The sequence below is a fragment of the Rhopalosiphum maidis genome, chromosome 4 (assembly GCF_003676215.2).
Source record: "Rhopalosiphum maidis isolate BTI-1 chromosome 4, ASM367621v3, whole genome shotgun sequence".
Taxonomy (NCBI): domain Eukaryota; kingdom Metazoa; phylum Arthropoda; class Insecta; order Hemiptera; family Aphididae; genus Rhopalosiphum; species Rhopalosiphum maidis.
The window spans coordinates 43,323,589-43,345,240 of NC_040880.1; the positions used below are offsets into that span (position 1 = coordinate 43,323,589).

General features: G+C 31.1%; 1 protein-coding gene across 1 annotated transcript; it reads right to left on the minus strand.

The window, feature by feature from the left end:
- Positions 1-1,324: 1,324 nt before the first annotated feature.
- Positions 1,325-13,254, minus strand: LOC113559363 (protein yellow-like). Its single transcript, XM_026965091.1, has 5 exons — positions 13,169-13,254; positions 12,590-12,890; positions 11,969-12,239; positions 5,917-6,288; positions 1,325-1,706 (listed from the first exon to the last, which is right to left on the minus strand). Exons 2-5 carry the CDS (start codon positions 12,868-12,870, stop codon positions 1,464-1,466), a joined length of 1,167 nt encoding a protein of 388 aa, XP_026820892.1. The 5' UTR covers positions 12,871-12,890; positions 13,169-13,254; the 3' UTR covers positions 1,325-1,463.
- Positions 13,255-21,652: the final 8,398 nt, after the last annotated feature.

Here is a 21,652-nt window from a genome sequence, read left to right on the forward strand (position 1 = left end):
ATCTGATGGTTTATAAAATGATAGGTATACCAACCTTATTTTTGTAAAATCATAAAGTATTAAATTAATTATTTAAAATTAAAATATTTACTACAGTGATTTTCAACCCTAAAACCAAATATGTATCATACAGTAAATGAAAGAAATAAGGATTTATATAATAATTTATGCGTGTATTATGTCTAGCTGGTTTATACAAATTTACTTTTTGTACCTACACAATTTAATCGTTTTACGACATAATACATTGATTAATGAACAAAATATTATTACATTAGCGTATGATAAACCGATGCTAGTAATATATTATTTATTAATTAGGAATTGCTTGGAGTTTATACTGCTTATAGTACATTGTTATTTGTTGAATATGTGCACATAATATGGAATTAAGTAAAATTATGTATGTTTTCATTAATGTGATGATAATATAATCTTAGAACCACATTAAGGTTTGTACTTTTTTACTACAAAGAAAAATATTATTGTTTTTCGTTGAATAGTTAGTGGTACTTAGTTTTTAGTTATCTGAGCTACTAAGTATACTCGTATACGCGGTTATAGTATATCGTACGCCTTAAAATATACATTACCTATGTGAAACAATAACTATTTTTATTATGCATTTGTAGAAAATTAAAACATACACGATAAAACTTATACTTTTATTGGTATAACAATTTTTATTTGAAGTAACTTTTATATGTTAATATTAATAAAAATATATCTTTTATTTATTAATTATTTCTAACTAAAGTGCGTATGACTGATATTATAATAATTATGCAATAATTTAAAATATAACTAATTAATACATTAATATAGAAAATCAGTATTGATAAACTATAATACTTGAGTATTTAAATAAACGTGTTAGGTATATATTGTCAGTTATAGAGTTTTATTTTCTTTCTCAGACGATGATTTTCAATTTGTTATAAACCGAACTTTTCTTACAGCATATAATAATAAATTTATTTTTAGAATTCTGTATAGGAATGTGCTTAGAAATTTTCAAGGATGAGCGAGTGATGTTTAAAAAAAATTCAATATAAAATATTATGTATAGTTGTAAAGAATAAATTTGATACGGTTTAAAATTAATATTATTTATTGAACGTCTTAAAAGACAAAGTAAATTTCGCCCCACATCGGACGCTAAGTTTACTCCCGATAGAATTCGAGTATACCACTCGGTTCACACGCTGGTGAATGTAAACGATTCCGTTTAGTAGGTATATTATAAGGAGTTATTTAAAATTTAGTCATTTTACGATATTCATACATCTCTTTTAAATTGAATTTGTTTATTCCATGGATTTAAAACTGATATACACAATTTATATTGAAATAATATACGCTTTGCAGGCGGTAAATGTCGTCAAGTGACTCTCCATAGACTCTGTCGTGTAGTTGAAAGGGTCACGGACGTGACTTAAAAACATCCTTCGAGCACGCGGACGTTAGTGCACGATTCCGCAGCCGACAGTGTTTTGTATAAAGTCCGGAAAGTTCGACTCGAGAACCATGAGCCGGTTTCGGTCCCGGTCGACCATCACCTGGGTAGCTAGAAAACAGGAGCCAGACCGATAGACCGGCGAGATGTTTGCCGTGGTAAACGGTAGGGCCGTGTCCCAGCTTTGCACGTCGGGTGAAGCGTCGTATCGGAAGAATAATTTTGTGCCTCCGTCCGTGCCCAAAAACACCTGAAACCGGGGAACGTTATTAATGATGTTTTTAATCATACATTGATGCTTTATCTAATTAATATTATCCGGAAGACGAAACGAGTAGGTAGGCCGTATTATATGGTGTGGAAAATCTGAACATAATATTATATATTTTTTGACGGTTATTAAACAATAATAAGTTTTATATTATCAAGACGCATACGAGCCTTAAGTATTTGGTGTCATCTCCAATCACATTTAAATTTTTACTATAAACCGATTGCCCGTTTTAATATTAAACAATTAAACCATTATATATTTCTTGTATTATGTGATTTTGTTTTTCGAAAATGTATTTATTTTTACTGTATTTCAGACTAAATATCTATTAAGAAGAAATTAAACTTCTTTAAATTAGATTGAAATACACCTATATTATGTATATGCTGATTGTCGTACGATTTGTCAAAATCAGTCCTTATTATGTTTTATAATTTGGACATTTCAACTTTTTGAAAGGTATGCTAACAACAAAGCAGGCCAATATATTAAATATACTATATTTATTACAAAAAAAATTTTTCTCGCAAAGCTCAAAAATTTAATTCTTCATCAATATAATGATTTAATATAATATCATTATTGTTTAATATATACCTAATAATCCCAGGTTAATACCTATCTATATTATTTTATTTTAAATTTAATTATTTAAATTTTAGACAGTAAGTAAAAAAAAACAAACATTATTCTATATGAAGAAAGTCAACATTTGTATAGTCAAATACATGGGTCGACAACATTTTTACCTACAGTGGCCATAATTTTTTTCAGTTTTTCATTGAGGGCCGCATACAAAATTAAAATATTAAAAAATATAATTTATTATATATTATGTACGATTAGATTACGTTCTGGCCCATAACTTATCTCATAAGATGTGCACATTGTTATATAATATTCAGGATTAAATTTTATTTATATCAATTTAAGATATAAAATTGAAATTTTAAACACCATGAAATATAATTGGAGCGCCACGGGTCGCAGCAAGCAGTTCCAAGGGTCGCGGGTTGCCGGTGCCTGGTCAAATACATTAAATATGTCAAAAAAGTGTTCATTAACACCTACTACAATTTATAGCCAAAGATGTCGGATGCTTGAGACCAATTATATATAAAAAAAGAATAATTTTTGCCCTGCGCAGAAAAATATAGTCAGACCAAATTGGATCTTGATAATTTTTAGGTATGCATAAGCATACCCTGCAATACCCCAAATGATGCCCCTGATCTGGATGCGATTCACCTAGTTCATTATTCACTGAACCGAAATAAACGTGACGATAAAAATATCAATATTCCTGAAAAAAAAATATTTTGAGAATTATCTGTGGGTGAAAAATAGGGGTAAATATAATAATTTATGTGCGACATGTTTTTACCGATGTAACACCAACGTTTTGAGTTATAAACACGATGAAAACGCTTGGGTAAAATAGGCACATACTTATAGCTATGTATTCAACAAGATGCAACAGCTGCAGTGCCAGAAAATATTATTATAATAATTGTACACATAAAATTATAGTCACACGTGTACATTTGTGTAAAATTATTTTATTGTAAACTGTATAAGACATAAAGGGGACTGAAGTCATTAAATAGAAAGTGGTATTTATAGATGTAAATGTCTAAAAAAACTGTGGGATTTTGGGTTTGACAGATTATTATTTTAATAACAAGTTTTAATTTTTCAATAATATATTATTTGGTTATACATTTATAATAGAGGCAGTTTTTATATTACAACAATTTTATATGGTACTTGGAAAATATTAAATACCTATAAAAATACTAATTTTAAAGTCATTGATATTTTAGTTGAAAAAATCAAGAATTAAAATTTGCTTATAACATAATAAACTTGTTAATGAATCAATATACATTTTCAAAAATTTGATAACGATCTATTTTGATGAAAATATCTATCTTTTTTCACCAAACCGGAACAATTAGTTTGCATTAATAAAATTAAAAACATATTTGAATTTGTTTTGAAGCCTTATTGAGATCGATCATACTCATGCCACTTTTTAAAATATCGAATCTTATCTCTTAAATTTTATCAAAAATGTTGAAATTCAATAGTTTTTAAACAATAATGTAGAATAAAATTAAAATATATAAAAATGGGATAATCAATCAAAAGTAAACTACATAAATAATTTAAATATGATGTCACATTTCCTATCACATTACTAACTAGGTTAGTCGGGGTTTGGTGGACAAAACGTACACGGTTTTTAGTGAAAAATGTTGTTCTGCAGTCGATGTCATATGCGTGTCTCACATCTTTTTTACACTACAGTCCACACACTAATGATCACTTAATACGTATACAACCATACAAGTATACGACATGCACGCACGCACTTAAAAAATTGAAAGTTTCGATACATAGACAATTTTACATACGATAATGTTTGTTCCTTAAAAGGGAACGGAAACGGGTAAATATTAAAAAATACTAATCTGCGTAATTAATTTTTGATGTGGTTATAATTCGGACTATCTTATTATTTTTGTCGAAAAGAGAAAAATCTTTCGCAGAACGGCTATTAGCCCATTTTGGAATTTTTATTTAACGTAAGTAGTTTAAATTAAAGTTATTGACATTTTTACTCGAATCATTAAATTTGTTTAGAAAATATAAGTAGTAATCAGTTTTCCATCTACATAAGTATATATGTATTTTAGAATGTTCTCATATTTTTAGAAAATAAAAATTTTAAATATTTCGTTAAGTTAATAATTCAAAAAGTGACTATACGTATTTTTGTTCAAAACACTATATTAAATTTGTATTACTATGTGTGTATATTGCAAAATATAGTCCCTTATTAATTATTGCCTGTTAAATGTTTAATATACTGCACACTGACGATAAATTGCGTGTGTTTAGCTTAAATATTAGAGTGAAATAACCTTTTATCAAAATCAAACTTAATGGTGAGTAAATTATCTATGTTCTATCGTCAGTTTTTTACAATATTTTAATTTTTAAGTGAATTATTAATATTTTTAAGTATAAATATTTTATATACATACAGCTCGCTTAAAAATTAAAATACCGTACAAAATCACTGAGAGAACACAGATGATTTTCTGACCTTTAAGTTTGATAATAAGTCATTTCTCTGTAATATTTAAGCTAAACACACAAAATTAATTGTATCAAATGATAATTTGTCGTTAGTAAGACTGAGACAACATATTATGCGGGTGTGGCGTTCTCTTAAAGTAAACGCTAACTGTTGTCCCCAAACCCAGTGGCACTACTATAAGCGGTAGAAACTGCTACCACGGGTTTTTCATGTAATTTGTATTTGTAATAGAAATATGTGAAAACTTTGTTTTTTGTGGTATTTTATTTTTTGAGCAATTTACTATATCAGTGATTTTTCTAAATTACGTTATATCCCCTTATCGTATAAGGTCAGTGTGCCGTGAACATTTTTTGAAGTGAATGGTGTGCCGTGTATAATAAAAGTTTGAAAACCACTGCCTTATACTCACGCTATCAATATTCCATTAAAACGACATAAACACGCTTAACACAAACAGAATAATTCATGCAATTCATGTGGTTTGGTTTAAAAAAAAATTAAAGACGTTTACGTATATTATGCAATACGTAGAAGTATACACATTAATATTTTCATACTATAAAAGTATAAGCTAGGTATCAAAACATTAGAAAATTTATGAATTTCAAAAGTCGTATCACTTGTATCCACTGTTATTCGTTCATATTCAATCGGTTTTGAATATTCTAATCTACTGGTTAAAATAATGAGCGTATGTATATGGACTACATGTATCACGCAATGATAAATCTTGCCCGCGAGGCGCGAAAGAATAGTCTATGCACAACGCCTTAAAAATGACGCGTTTGCCGGGACCTTGCGCGTGTTATGGTTTCGAGAACGATCGTCAATAGCGTTGTAAAAAACACGTATTTTTTTTTTTTGTTTTTTCACAATACTTTTGACAATACTTTCGCAACGTTTAATAAGTGTTAAAACTCTTCTAGTCTTATATTATACGCTTCTGTATCGGGGAAAAACAAAATCGTGGGTTACGCCATCTCGTCCGCACTGCAAATGTGTTCCAATAACAGTTTTGTGATGATAATAATAATAGTAATATTATTATCGCGTACGACAAGGTCGCCGTTAGTTTACCATTCTGTCCGGTTTGACGCCCAAGTCGGTCACTTTGCCAGCAGTACCCCGGCGTAGGTATTCGGTCCGGATCGTGAACGTCCTAATGCCCGACAGGTATGTGACGATCAACGCCGCAGCGCCGCCGCCGCACTCGGCCCGGACAAGCGCCACATACAGCACGTCGCGTTTCGTGCATCCCGCCGCGATCGCCTTGGGCAACACCACTCGCGATCCCTTTGATTCGACTACGTCGTACGTGATAACCGCACGGTTGGCCGCGTCCGACACGTACACGTAACACTTGCCGTTCGTATCGTCGTAGTCCACGACCAGACACTGGAGTCGACTCATCGGCGTCGTCAAGCACGTCAAGTCGATTTTGTTGAAAAGCTGTAAACACCGATTATTAGGTTATCTTGTTATAAGCGGTGGAGTATTTAGGAATTTTTTTTTCGACGGGTGGAGATGTAATGATAAGGAATAGTTATTGTGCAAGCCCCTATATAAAATGGCAAAGAATAAATTAATGATTACCGCGATTATAAATTACTGTTAATCACATACAAAGCCCGGGTGGAATTGCTGGTACGTATCTATCAAAAAGATTGAAATTACCACGGTACAAAGAAACTATTTGATGTCTATCGCAAATTTCAATTTGCATAATTGACTTTATTTATATGGTGCTAATAAAATGTTGTCATTTAATTTTTAGTATTCTATTTTCTTATAAAATTTCAACTAAATATATAAAAAATACTTATAAATCCCGACGTGGTGGTACTTCACAACAATACGCTACTGGTGTTAACGCGTCTTTCATATAAAAATAGACTAATTTCGTTTGTTACCAAATAGAAATAGGCACGATCGGTATAATGTTTAAATAAGTATCCTAAATGTCCCTAATTTAATGACTATATCATTTGAAAAAAAATATGTATACGTTTATGATTTATTTGCTTCATAATAAAATAATTATATAGAGTGATTCACCAAGCGCGTTCACTCCTTTTTTCTCCAATAATGCATTATATTTAATCAAAATTTGATTTTTGAAATTTTATATTCAAAGGCCAAGTTTTTAAATTCTTTAGATTGTTTGTAATATTTAAGAATTGTCTTATAGAGAAATTAACTTCTGTTTTTTCGAATGAAAACCCTTTTTCTTTAGTAAATTATTTAATGGATAACTTTTCTAAAAACGTTAATGTATCTGAATTAAAATTTGGACGAGTAATGTTTAAGTCATTTAGCTTGACGTACCATGGATAATATAATATAGGTGCATATTGCATACGATACTCGGTTTGGAATAAGATAAAGGGATTTGAAAAATCTTGGTTATTAATCCTATCAATATTTATAACTTATAACAATGTTCCAAGGTTAATCAATACTAGATCCATTATTACATCGATTTTATTATATATATATTTTTTTAAACTCATTTTCAAGGAAAATTAATATCTTAAGTACAAACATTTTGATAACTGAGAAACTACTGGTTCAAATTTTTAATTAAATACACCAACATTTTAAAAAATGTATCTAATAAATAATTTACAGTAAAAAACAGAAATTCTCATTTGAAAATCAGAAGTTTGTATCACCATAGTACATTCCTTATGTAGAAAAAAATCTCAGAATATTAAAATAGCTATATGGTTTAAAAATATATTTAAAATTTCCAAAAATAAAAATTAGATTGAGTAATCTTGATGAATTATCATTTGTATGTCTCTAGGATAAATAATATATGTAATCAGATAAACGTATAAAATACTTGTAAGGAAATGAAAATTTGGCAATGTTTCATAAGTCTTAAGCTCGTTACGGAAAACAGAGGTTGGGTCTAAGAATCGAAATAAAAGTGTTTTTGCGACAACTATGAATTTATGATATGGTTATTGATTAAAAAATGTAAGTGACCGTTATTTATATTATATAGTTATCCTTATCATGTATAAAAAATAAAAAATATAAATTTTAGTCTAAAAATAGGTGATTGCAGGTGTAAAATTATTATTTAACATTTATATCGCGTTATGTTGCTCTTTTAGAAAAAGATTAATATGCTTTCAAAGGTTATGCTACTATACAATTATAGCGCCAACTTAAACTTTGCCTTATTACGGAGCGTGGTCGTTGCGTCCGCCGTGTAACTCCGTTTTATGGGTACGCGGCTGATACAACCATATACATTATCAGCCATATGCGTGTCAGAAACATCGATTTCAGTCTGTTGGACATCGCCGACGCCTGCAGTACATCGATTCTTTATCGACCTACTTTCACTGCTTATTATGGCCTCGTCGCCATCGTCGTATAGATCGCGTATACGAACGATGAATAATGGGCGTGTATGATGACGTATTTTTGGTCAAACGTTATTCCAAAGATGAGACGCATTTCGGGCCAACACAAATTAATATTAGCTAATAATAATAATAATAAGCGTTTAGCCGAGGGCCTATGATGCTGACCTGCCTATGACGTCTTACGTTTAACCTCGTTGCACGTTTGCTCAACTACGCCATGTTAGTGTCGTATATTTCACTTTTATTATAGAAACCATACGATTACGAAAATTTTGACTAAGTTCAGAACACGATTCGTGTTTAAAAAAACAGGAAGAAATCGATGATGTCAGTCAAAATTGAAAATGGACGTGTCTTTGGACAATCGCACGACTGCACGACGGTCTTAAGAATATCACTACTGCTCGAGGAGAGTATTTTTTTTATTAAATTCAATAATCATTTAACACAAATGTATTAACACGTAACTATTATCCATATATTATAAAAATACGGATGACTATTTTGGCTCAAAGGCGTGTACGAAATATATTCAGTAGAAAAGTTGACGTAGGCGCACCAGAGGTAATACAAATTAACTTGAAAATCACTAGAGCCCTTAAGCTTTATATTTTACACGTAGATAAGTAAAGTTAACAAATCGTTAAGAAGGTTGCTTTTATAAAGTAAAGGTACTAAGAAATATATACATAAGTTTTCAAAAATTTCTTAAGTAATCAGAAGAATAAAATTGACGATTCAAACCAATCAAATATTTATAATAGCCATCTCTATTCAAAGGAGGATGAGCAATAACAGTTTGCTTAGTCAGTTATGATAAATAGTAAGGTACTTATTTACATACTTCAGTTATTGAGGTAATCATAACTTTATGTTGCAGTTTTATAATTTTAAAAAAGTTTCTTAAAACGGACAATTATTTAAAACTACACGTCACCCTAACATCGTTTCAATATTATGAAACAAAAATTAAATGTACGTGTGTGAACAAAACTTTTCATGTTTTTCTTGATTTGAGTATTTGCTATATTTAAGACAAATGAACAATTTACAATACGAAACGGTATACAAATTAAAATAATACACATACTCGTATAGAATGCTACGTATGCAATATGTAAAGCAGAAGATTACACATTTAAAATAATTTTTGTATGCTTAGTTATTTCTGTTATTAGTTAGTTAATCAATAATATTATGAGTCATGATTAATTTAAATATAATATGTAAAATTGTTCTAAAATATTAAAAATAATTATAATTCTGAAGTTAATAGTTTACTAATAATATATTTTTGACTTATCTGAATACAAAGTATACTAATGATCATTCGCACAACTTCAATATCTCAAAATAATTTAATTCCAACTACAAAGCGCATTATTATTGTATTCTTCTCATTAACATTTTCTTCGACTACACCATGATTAAATTATACATTATATTTTAGTCAAAAATAGAAAATGTGATCATTACGTGAGTATTTTAAAACAAAAATGTATTGGTATAATTGTACTATATACTACTATGTGAACCCGATGATTGAAATATTATAGAAAAATAGTAATATTATTATTTTTTTTTTTTTTTTTTTGAGACGTGTTATATATTTTGATAAGCCGTAGGTACTTAAACCGTAAGGACATAAGGTTAAACTATTTCCTAACTCTATATACCCGCGTTAATGACCACATGGTTCGCAAATTATGGATTATAATTAACAAATACTATATTATACGAATGACGTATCGACATCGCAAAATCGGACGCCCATTCCGAACATCGCGTAGCAGTAGTAATCCTGGATTTCGTGGTAGCGTAAAGCGCCATTATACCTATTATGAAATCCTAAAATACAACCGTCAAACAGATATATAATATTATGCACCAGCGATATCATACATACGTACACGTATCTACGCCGATCCAATAATCTGAGATCAAACGCGTTATAATAATAATAACGATATGAGAGTCGCCCAAAAACAATCGTCCCGATCGGTCCGTCTATGAATATATGATATTATTATCGATCGAACCCATTATTATAATGTATTATTATGGGTAGATTCCTGTATAGATTTGTGCATGTGAGCGTTTGCCTATTACCTACCTACCTACAATGTGTCTCTTGCGGTCGAGAGTGAGAGAGAAAAAAAATAAAAGTTATTAAACTACACGGAACGTTGCACAACGCCCGTTGACGTTCACGCCCGTCGACGAGATCAGCTATGCGTATGACTTAACGAGCTGCAGCAGTTATACGGTTACCCAAACTCTACTACCAGATATGCCCGTATAGTCGCCGCTCGAACGAAATCGAATTTCTACATTTTAGTTCATTAATCATTTACTCTGTACACACCACTTTATATACGGGGTGATCCATTTAGGTATAACTAATTTTTTGGGTATATTTTTGTGTTTATAGTTTGCGCTTTATATAAGTAGTGTTGTTACAACACTATCCTGCAAAAGTTATAATACGGTACACTACTTGGCTCGTTTAATATATTTTAAGTATTAGTTATTAATTAAAACAATTTATTTAATATTTGTTTACTTACTTATTCATACAGATATTAAAAAAAGAATTCAGTTTCGGATTATAAGAAACTAAAGATAATATAGGTATGTGAACATAATATAAATATAGTCAATTTAATAACAAATGTTTTTTTACGTGAAAACAAAGTGTTATAAATACTAAAAACTACATAAAAAGTAATTAATCATGATATTGTAGCTATGCAAGTGGATCATCCTATATTATACCGAAATGTACGTATTACCGCAGTGATATCGTTATTCCACATCGCACCCACACCCCGACGCGGTTTGTAAATTGTAATTAACGCTATAAAATATTTTCAAGTTCGATCGATATACATTGAATCGATGGAGGGTCGCGTATAGTAATTAGACTTACAAAACGAATCGTATAGAACTCTTATTAGCACGCTCTAGTTGTATACACAAATACAGGTATAACTCACCTGGCGCTCTAATACTGTATATTATACTATTTATACTATATTATGATGAATAATCATATAATATATTGGCAAACGATAACGTACCTATTTATCTAAACGTGGACAGCAGTCCGCGTATACCTATTTATGTGCCTATTATATGTATATAATGCTGAGTAGGGGATTCTTTAGTCGTCATCCAAACAATTATATAAAAGTTATCAGTATTAGTACTTAAAATTCTTGATATTTTCGAAAATATTGTCTGGCTTTCAAGTTTCAATAATTGAATCACTCTGTATATACACAGAAACTTTTGATATACAATGATGATAAAGGTTCTAAACAAGGGGTGTGTTGCCAAAAAAATCGATATTTTTCGAATATACTAAATATTTATGTCGAGTAAAGTATTACACTAATCTTAGCATGGGATAATATAATAACACTGTTTTCAGCAGGTATAATTACTATTTACTATTATAGACAATTGACATTTTCAATGCCTGCATTATATTACCCGTACTACATTTTGTTTAAAAATAATAGTGTTTTATCAGTCCATTCTTTCGCGATGGTATCGCGCGAATTTACACGCGAAAGCTGTCCTTTTATGTAGTAATTATGTAACGACCGGGTAATAAAATGCTAATGCAAATGCCCGTCACAGTTCAAGGGTGACTTGTTCAAAAGTGAAATGAATGGATTGGCTCTAAGTCTCAGGGTTCTTATGCGGAGGTTGTCTTTGGGCATGTTAGCTGTTAAAACGATTACCTTTCGCGTGTTCAAGTCGAACGCCCATACGGTTGGCGGTCCCGTTCTCAGCGGTTCGGCGTCGCTGTCCAATGTCTGCACAATGCCCGTGTCCAGGACCCACAGCACCTCTTGCGCATCCAAGTACACGTCGACGGCGTTTTGCACATCACCCGACTTACCTTGTTCCTGGACCGACAAGCAGGGGAAAGGCGTCAATACTGCCTCATCACACGCGTCATCAGTAAACAGGCAAGTCGTGGCCACAGTGGCTGGCACGCCGGATCGCAACCTGAAATGGCGAAGTCATAGCATACAATCATGATCATCGACATGAACGCTGAAGACATTTTTAAATCGAGACGGGGCAGCATAAATTATTATGATTTATTTTATACGCGTGTAGAACGTGTATCATTTGTGCGAACTTATTTCGTCGAATCCCTTATCATTTGTGTTTAATATTTTATAGAACTAATATTTTATGTTCTTTTTTTTTTGAAAATAAAATGGGAACCGAAATCATTCGATCCACAAAATCGGTAAATTATAAATAATGATATTTTTTTTTATTTCGTGTATAGGGTTAGGATTCGTTCGGTCCGACGCTGGGACGCGCGTAGAGGCGTCGCGAGTACCGACCTGGGGTACGCCAAGTACAAGTCGTTTCCACATATCTGGGCCCTGAGTGCGATGTTGTTTCTCGGCACGTAACGGCCGTCGTCTCTGAGCAAAGCGTCCACCGTGTCGCACTCGAACCGGTACTGAGCGCCAGTCCACGTTAGCCCTCTGCCGCCGTCGTCGGTAGCGTTCCTGCGCAATCGACCGGAGCATTGTCGTTGAGCGTTGCACGTGAACGCCGCCACGTGATGCAGTGCCAGCATAGTAGTAACCAAGAGCGACCACGGGCCCGCAGACATCATGGCGATGGCCGAAATCTTATCTGAAAAGATAAAATAACGTATACGAAAGGAAAAAATCGACGTACGTATAATATGACGATGGCTCGCTTAAATATCAGAACACTCGATATGTTCCCTTAATCTAATCATCCATTCGAACCGACGACCATATTATTAAAAGTTAAGCGAAGACATATTTCATGCTCGGGTTAAAGATTACGTTAAGTTAAGTATCGAGTGTTAAAAAATGGATCCGGCGAGACATAAAGTCAATTGATATGGTATTAATATTAAACTAGTGTTAAGCGAAAATGCTAACCGAATTACGTGTGTAGCGAGGGTTTTTTTCTGATGAGAATTCAACAATGTTCTATTGGTTTTCGATATTGTAAGCGTGTGCTTCTGCGAACGATTCATATTCGTATTTATAATTCTAACGATTTATCCAAATACGTGTTCGTTTCGTTTCCGTGTTCTTATTATTATCGATGCGCACATAGGTCACTTTTTATTCATTCAATCGGCCTTCGTCGCGGCAGAACTGAAAATTATAAAATAAGAACGTTTTTCGTAGACGAATCGGCGATTTTCCAAGCGACCTTGTTGTCGGCCGCGGCTTTTGTCCAAGCACGTGAGTCCATTAAATCGTTTATCGGTTTCGACTCGTACGAAAATAGTTTTTTATTCGTTTCTCGGTCATGCGACTGTAGAACTCTAAAATAAATTATATTTGTTTTTGTTTTTACGCAAAAATATAATAAATAATATTTGATATTGTATAGGTCATATATTATTATTATACATGAGCTATACACATATACATGTGCATTATACACATATAGATACTCCATGTAATGTTGACGTCGGCGTTTTTTTGTCATCTGGAAAAAGTTGTACGTATAATTTATTGTCAAAACACGAACGGTAAACACAAATGAGCGAAATCGGCTCGCGGGTAATTCTCCGAAGGTTAAGCTCTCGGGGAAACATAGGCGGTGCATATTTTATGATGTGGGTGGGTCTCTCGATCTTTAGATTATTCAAAATACCTACCTATATCTAGAGCACAACAACATAATATCGTAAGTATATTGTATATATTATGTGTAATAATGTTTCCTTCTCGCGATTGAGTAATAACCTATTACCGGTTGGGTTATAATAAATTTTAAATTCCATTTACCTCGTTGAAAATATTTTAATTGATTATATTTTATATTATTATAATACAATGCGAGCGATAATATGTATAATTACCGCTGGGCGGAACGTCGAAAAAATTATTTTCTATTGATACTTATTAGATATATACATGGTCACGAATATGGAAATGTCCATGTCAAGTACGATAGGTATATGTTATTATACCTTGTTTTAAATGTATAGTTTAGTAATAATTAATATTTGGTTTTTCATAGTTTAAACTTAGATTATAATATACGATAGAATTTACGTATACCTATTTAAGGTCACCATCGATATAATAAAATTAAAAATAATTACTTTAATTAATTTATTTTGTTTATTAATTCACAAATTTTTCAAATTAATTTATGTTTTTCAATATAATAACATTATTATTATCATAGTGTCTACATAAAGGTTATAGCGGTTGCGAAATATGCGTTTACCCGTAATACTATACAACTTAGGTCAGTGAAGGTGACACTTCACAGGAAGGAAGCGAAAGTTCTCATTTCTAATCCAAAGTGATCTTTATTTACATTTGAACGAATGTCCGGGTGTTAGGTAATCATTTAGCTGGAAATGCAAAACCGGTTATTAAACGGTAACCGCGCGCATATTTTCATTGGGGTGTTAATTTACGCGACGAGCCTACGTCACACACCAACTTCTGTACAACAAAACAACAATAATATAGCAGTATCTGAACAGCAAGAAGAGATACATTACGTGTTTTTTTATTCTAGTGTCTACGCCTCTACGGAGAAATAATTAGAAAGAAAATAATAGTATTATAAAAATATTTATTAGATAGGTACTTGATATTTACTCTTAAGTTAAAATATTAGTTTTAAAATTTTATAAACTTTCAAAAACCGCATTTTCATAACAGCGCAGTAAATCACGATACAAATAAAGTGTATGCATAGTTATTATTTTTAAACATAAATATTAAGTATAATCAATTAATTTTACTATATTATATGTAAATTCCGTGTAAGTATACATATTATAATAGCGCCAGCAGCGGTTAATAACTCCCGTCTGTTATATAATTGTTATATAATGTAATGTACAATATTTTTCAATTACTTTTGTTTTTAATACATTTAAAGAAAAATTAAATACAAATTGTAAGCTAAGTGTACACGTCTTGCATACAAAATATAAAGAAATATGCACAAACGTGTAAAATAGTACTAAATATTTAAACATCCAAAAAACATTTTTATAAACTCTTAGTATTATGAAACTAATTTCTATAAACAATAGGAGTGTGCACTAGAGTGACAGAGTGGAAACTTCCACTCTTGCAGGCTTTTTTTCCAGTATTGTAAATGTTAGGCAATTTTATATCTTGAAATTATCTTTAAAAATACAATAATAATTGGCCACAGATTGTGTTACCATTAACGCTGATTCCCCCTCCCTCCAACAATATCGACGAAATCTGCGCACGCCTAAGTCTATACATATTTTATGTGATTATTAAAAAAACAATAAACGAATCCCAGTAAGTTTTCTAGTTCTTAGAATAATAGCAGTACCTATATAAATATAATAGACTAAAAATATTTTTGTTATTATAATTCATAAAATATACATTGCAATTTGAAACATTCGATTAAGTAATACAACTAACTCGTTTTTTGATAGACACGGGTACGCAATGAGTTTTAAATGTAACCTAATGAAATATACACAAAGAATACGTTCCTATATTATTTTGTGCAGCCTTCTCGATTAGTCTAATCGTAACACAATTGGAGTCGAGTCTGTATATATTTGAATATTTTATTACCTACCTTACTATGTTATATATTATACTGACGCCATTGCCACGGACAATATTTACTTTTACTAATTTATTTTCTTTTAACCCGTCGGCAGTTGGCACACTTAGGACCATTATGTATACCTATATATTATACACGGTATCAATATTACTAAATTTAACTCTCTCAATGATTCCGCGAAGTCGGTTATAGACAAAATATTGTAATCTTACCGGTCTGTTTTCAGCAAATTGAACGCGATGATACGACAAAGAAGTGTGCGAAGGACTCGTAAACGGAGTTACAGACTACAGTTACATATTCTAGTGTTGTTGTGCTACAAAAACTCCGTACAAGCCGAAAAACGCGAATGTGGACCGGCGTGGACCTTTGCGAGACATTCTGATAAATCACACATGTATTATATTGTATTTTAGAAGCCATGTGAAATAAAATGTACGATAGGTATGCAATAGCATACGCGTGGGGACGGAATGTCCCGTTGAAATATCACAAACAATAAATTAACTTTAATATGAAATGTTTCTGATGCGTTTACTTTAATTTGTAACGCTTGAATTTCATACTTAATATTTAATATTTTAGTTGTGACGATTGCTTATGGATGAATCGGATGATATTTATTACGATTCATCATAATAATATAACCTATATTATTATATTGAGTATTGTGTTGTTGTAGGCCGTCAGGACAGAATTTTATTATAGAAATTATTCAGCCACTAAAGGATGAAAAACTATTCCACTCCTCACAAAAATTGTCCAGCAACTTCTTTAGCCGTTGATAGACAAATTAATGCGTATGGTTGAACACATTTGGAAATGTTGGTAAATTGTTTGACTTATTATAGGATAACATTTTGTAATCGAATGAAAGCTAACGTTACTAACAGCGCAATAATTTTCTAACTAAAGTCGTATTTAGTTTTTTATTAAATCAATAGTAGGGGTACTGGGTACTTTGTTTAAAATTCAGGGCTGTATTTAACTATTTAGGCGAGTACCGAGGTGACCTAGCCATCGCATTGAAAAGCCTCACGAGATAACATGTCATGAATTCCAATCATTTTATTTTAAGATAAGTACCTGATTGCCAGTCGGTACCGTGTTCTGTTTCATATTAACGCAATTCGTGAGCCGTGGAAAACTTGTGTACGGAGATATCTCGTCTATAAATAGAAATAAATCTACCACGAAAAATTTCCGTCTACACTTTGTGAGACGTTTTTCGCAACAATTATTATATTGTGCACGGCGTTACTGTACGGTGTAAAATATTAGAACATCACGGATCGAGGTTTTTATTTTTTTAGTCAGTTAGTATTATTATATTTATGTATTTATGTATACATATCTGGTCTTAAAAACGTAAATCAGAGCCGTTTTATAATATGTAGTATTGTACAATATATATATGCGGCCACACGCCCACACGTCAGTGTTTATTATGCAATATTTATTTTCTACTTATAAAGTAATTTTTTATTTCGTTTATTTTTAGAATGTGAGAATGAGAAGAGTAAATAATATATATATATATATATGCACTTATTGATTTTGGAATTATTTTTCTGGGAAGTAATAAAAAAGTCCTAAAGGCTTCCATGCAGCTCTATCTATTGGTGGGGAATTGAATATAGTATGTATTTTGAAGTACTTTGTTGGCATAGTTTACTCGAGTATAATTAAAAATTGTCATTAACTTTAAAATAAAATGAAAAAACAGTGCAGTAAAATCTAGTCTTTGCTCAAAATATTTGATTTATATGCCATAGAGACCATAATCTAACGCCAACGAACGCGATGAATATTATTAGAGCACAAATTTCTACGCAATTGCATATTATTTTCCTTTTCGTATTTTTGGATTTTCTTCAGTAATCTTTAGGAATGGTTTGAATATTATTTTGCATATATCTGCATATTTAATGGTTATTGCACATTTTTGCATAATAATTTGTTATCATTGTTTTATGATTTTTACTCGTTATGTGTATAGTTTTTTAGTCATAGCTTGTATATAGTTTTTAATTTATACCATATAAAACTGTACAAGTAGTTTTTCGTAATTATTATTTATTAAAATGATGTTTACTATAGGTAGGTGTATGTATTAAATTTACCTAAACTTGAATTTATGTGATTATGTTTAAATTATCCACGAGCCGTCATGATTTTGACACGTGTGTGATGAATGATGGTACACGTGCCATGTGGTTACTCTAATAATTAATTACACTACATTTATACCAGTAGGTATCACATAAACTAATAATTTTAAACTCCTTTAATATCATATATCAATTCAAATAATCTGTGTCATTTAATGTGCCTTGATATATCGATCAGTGATCGTCATAATGTATTATAATAATATTTATCTCTCAATGAAAATACGTTTTGTTATTGTACAATACAATTGTTGCACTGATGTATTATTCTTTAAATAATTATTTATCATTGTATATTAAAAAAAGAAAATGAATGATATTAAACATTTTAAGCACATCTTAACCGTGCAAAATTAAGCAACACTGTGTGTACATGCATAGCTTAGGTTTTGTAATGACTTTTAAGCACTACATCTCTGTCCACGGTTTACATGGAAACATTTTTAACATGTTCGCGAATCATTGTTCTCTCGAACTTAAAATGTAATATCGTGGAGATCAGATATGCGAGTTGCGTTACAAGTTAGTTATTATGTTACGGATTTCAGCGGTGTTTCTGGGGATTTTTCGTTTTTATTTTATTACATTTTTCGTGGATATTATAAGAGTAGGAAGTTTACGTAATGCCCCGTGCGTAAACCCTTTACCGTTGTTTATACGACGTCGTTGTTGCGGGAGAGAAGAGAACAACGTCCATGATAGGCCTATCGTATAATATAGTAGATCAGCTGAGATAAGCGCGAAGTTACAACAACTACTGTTATTACATAAACCGGTCACGAGTGTGCTCTGAATGTAAAAAGTGATACCGGATATGCATGTGTAGACTATAGGTACAATGTTGTGCTTGTGTACACGCCACTTTTACAACTATACGCATAAAATTAAAATAACTTTAAAATGAGTTCATTTTATTATAAATAAATTGTATTGTTTAGTGGGCTTAGGAACGAATTGCCTACAACATATAATTCTGTATTTTGTATACTTTATAATTGTATAATACGTATGCGCCCTTCATAGGAATTGACAAACATTAATGCATAATAATATTATGCATTAATTCATTGTAAATAGGATACATCAAGCTTTATGCGCTAAATAAAATTGCAAAATATATACGTAATTAAATTATTCACATATTTGCTGTATTTTTATAAAAATATTCTACATGTAAAACATATACTAATTTAATGAATGAATAATTATAAATCAATACTAATTTTTGTAACCTTTCATAAATATGGTCACCATTAATAAACATGTATAATAATAATAGTGTATATTCCTATTATACATTATTAATAAATTAATACTTACATTTTTATTATTTATTTTATTGATTTTGAAGAAAATATGAAGAATCTATCGGTTTAGTAGATAGTTTTTGCATTCAAATATATAATAGGTATAAAATATAAAATAAATATTATAATAAATATAATATATAAATAATATAATAATATATTTACATATTTATTATTTTAGCTTTAAAATCAGTACTAAACGGAACATATTTTTTGTATTTTGTAAGTTTTTGTTACATTTTCCTAACACTTTTAAATATTTTTTAGACGATCCAATTGCATGCAATTTTGTTTGTTATTAATTTAAAAAAAACATGTATTTTGAATCAAATATGCAAGAGGTATGCAAAAACATATTTTAAAAAATCGGATTCACACTGTGACTATTCGAGTATCAAACACGTAAATATAAAACGAATAGATTTTTTTCAATTTAAATATACAGAAATATGCATTTACGTCATGTACATCTATTATCCCAAAAAGTGATAATAACTATAATGGCCGAATGTATATCAGATTTTTTTCGTTTTTAGAGAGTAATGACAGATGACAGATGAGGTTTAACCATGTGTGGTTAAAATTTTAGATTTCAATAACCGATTTAAACATTTTAAACGCCTGTAACTAAATATGTACATGGTTGTTTTACGTCAACAAAATGAAAAAAATCCTTTTTATTTTAATAGACCCATTAAATATACATTACTACATTCTATACGTATGATAATGACGTAATAAGTGGAATGCAGACGAATATTTTCAGTATCGGACTGTCGAGACTCCCTGACTGGCGTCGTTCAATAATAATTGTAATTATAATTACACAATACAACTACGCACAGATGTCGTATTTTATACCTAATATATATATATATATATATATTGCGTACAAATACCGAAAAATTGACAACTTGCGCGAAAAAAATGACGTCGAGCTTATACTTTATAAAGTTTTAAATCACGTTCATCACGCACTAAAAATGTCGTCGTGTTTTCACAGTTGGTCGCATTCGAAATAAGTTTGTCGGAATTAAACACAAAGTAAACAATTTTTTCGAAAGTATAGTAGTAGTAGGTATCACCTACATAATGTACGAGTTTCGCTGATGTCTGTACACGAGGTCCTAGACATGAACTGTCATCCGGCCACCGTATATTACACTGTACGCCTAATATTACAATAATACGATGACTGTATACCACGCAAACAAAACGATACGACACAGCAACATATCGACGGTCTGTCGTGTGTGCGCAGCTGCAGATGATATTTAGCCGCACGCGTGCAACCGCCGTTATCATACGAAAGCGACGACGACGGGGCCCGCTGATTTTATTATTATTTTTTTTTTTTTTTTATCGTCGCGGCTTACATGCTTACACACAATACAAGTAATGTGATGTGATTATTATGTTTTAAGTTTTTACGGTCTAAGGTTTTATTAAATGCGTCGAATTCGACGGTTTCAAAGGCTGCGTATCCTATACTCGCGTTGTTCTCGGAAAAAGGTAAATTCGACAGATATTCAATTCAACAGGCGCACGCTTATCGTTGGCTATACTATGTATACAACTGTAGACGTCGATTATTATTGTATAGTTTGTTATAAACTGATTTAAACTTTAGTTTTTCGGTTTACAAGTTCTCGGTTTGGCGAACAGGTTTTCAAATTATTCGGTATTAGCATAGGTTTATATAAAGGTCTAAGGTCTATAGGTTTTAGTTGCGGTTATAGTGTTTGAAAATGAAAAATTAAGATAAATCAACAGAAAATATACTTTATAGTTATAATTTAATCTGTAAATGCAAATCAAAAATTAATATATACTTAATTTAACATCATTTTGGTTTTTGATAACAAAATAATTACGATTAAAATTCGTTTAACTGTGAGTATATTTTAAATGACTACAAAAAAAAAAAAATTAAGTTCGTCCTAAACGATAGTTTTTATTATTATTCATCATGAATTAAAATATTTAATTAAATACTAATAATTAATATCCATTATTTTATTTTATAAAATAAATAATAAATCGATATGTAAAATCCTGCCGGGGGGGGGGGGGGTTATCGCCTGTTAGATTGGGAAGAAGGTACCATAATATGACCTGTTACGAACGAATTTTTTTTCCGGATTACTGTTGTACACCGACAGTCGATCACGGTTTTTGGACGTAAGTAACAGCGTAGTATATGCACCGGTTTCGAAAGCCTATCCGCACAAGCCGACGACGAGAACACGCGTAGAGGCCGTTAGAGGGTCGAACCGTATCGTTAGGCGACGATGACGATAACAATTAATGCAATCCATAATACCGTCACGACGACCGATACAAC

What these genes read in the sequence shown, in the direction of transcription:
- LOC113559363 (XM_026965091.1), bottom strand. Translation starts at nt 12,870, where the DNA reads ATGATGTCTGCGGGCCCGTGGTCGCTCTTGGTTACTACTATGCTGGCA. An exon ending in TCGACTTGAACACGCGAAAG is followed by an intron (nt 6,289 to 11,968) that starts GTAATCGTTTTA and finishes CGGTGTTTACAG; the next exon opens with CTTTTCAACAAAATCGACTT. An exon ending in GCGTCAAACCGGACAGAATG is followed by an intron (nt 1,707 to 5,916) that starts GTAAACTAACGG and finishes CCCCGGTTTCAG; the next exon opens with GTGTTTTTGGGCACGGACGG.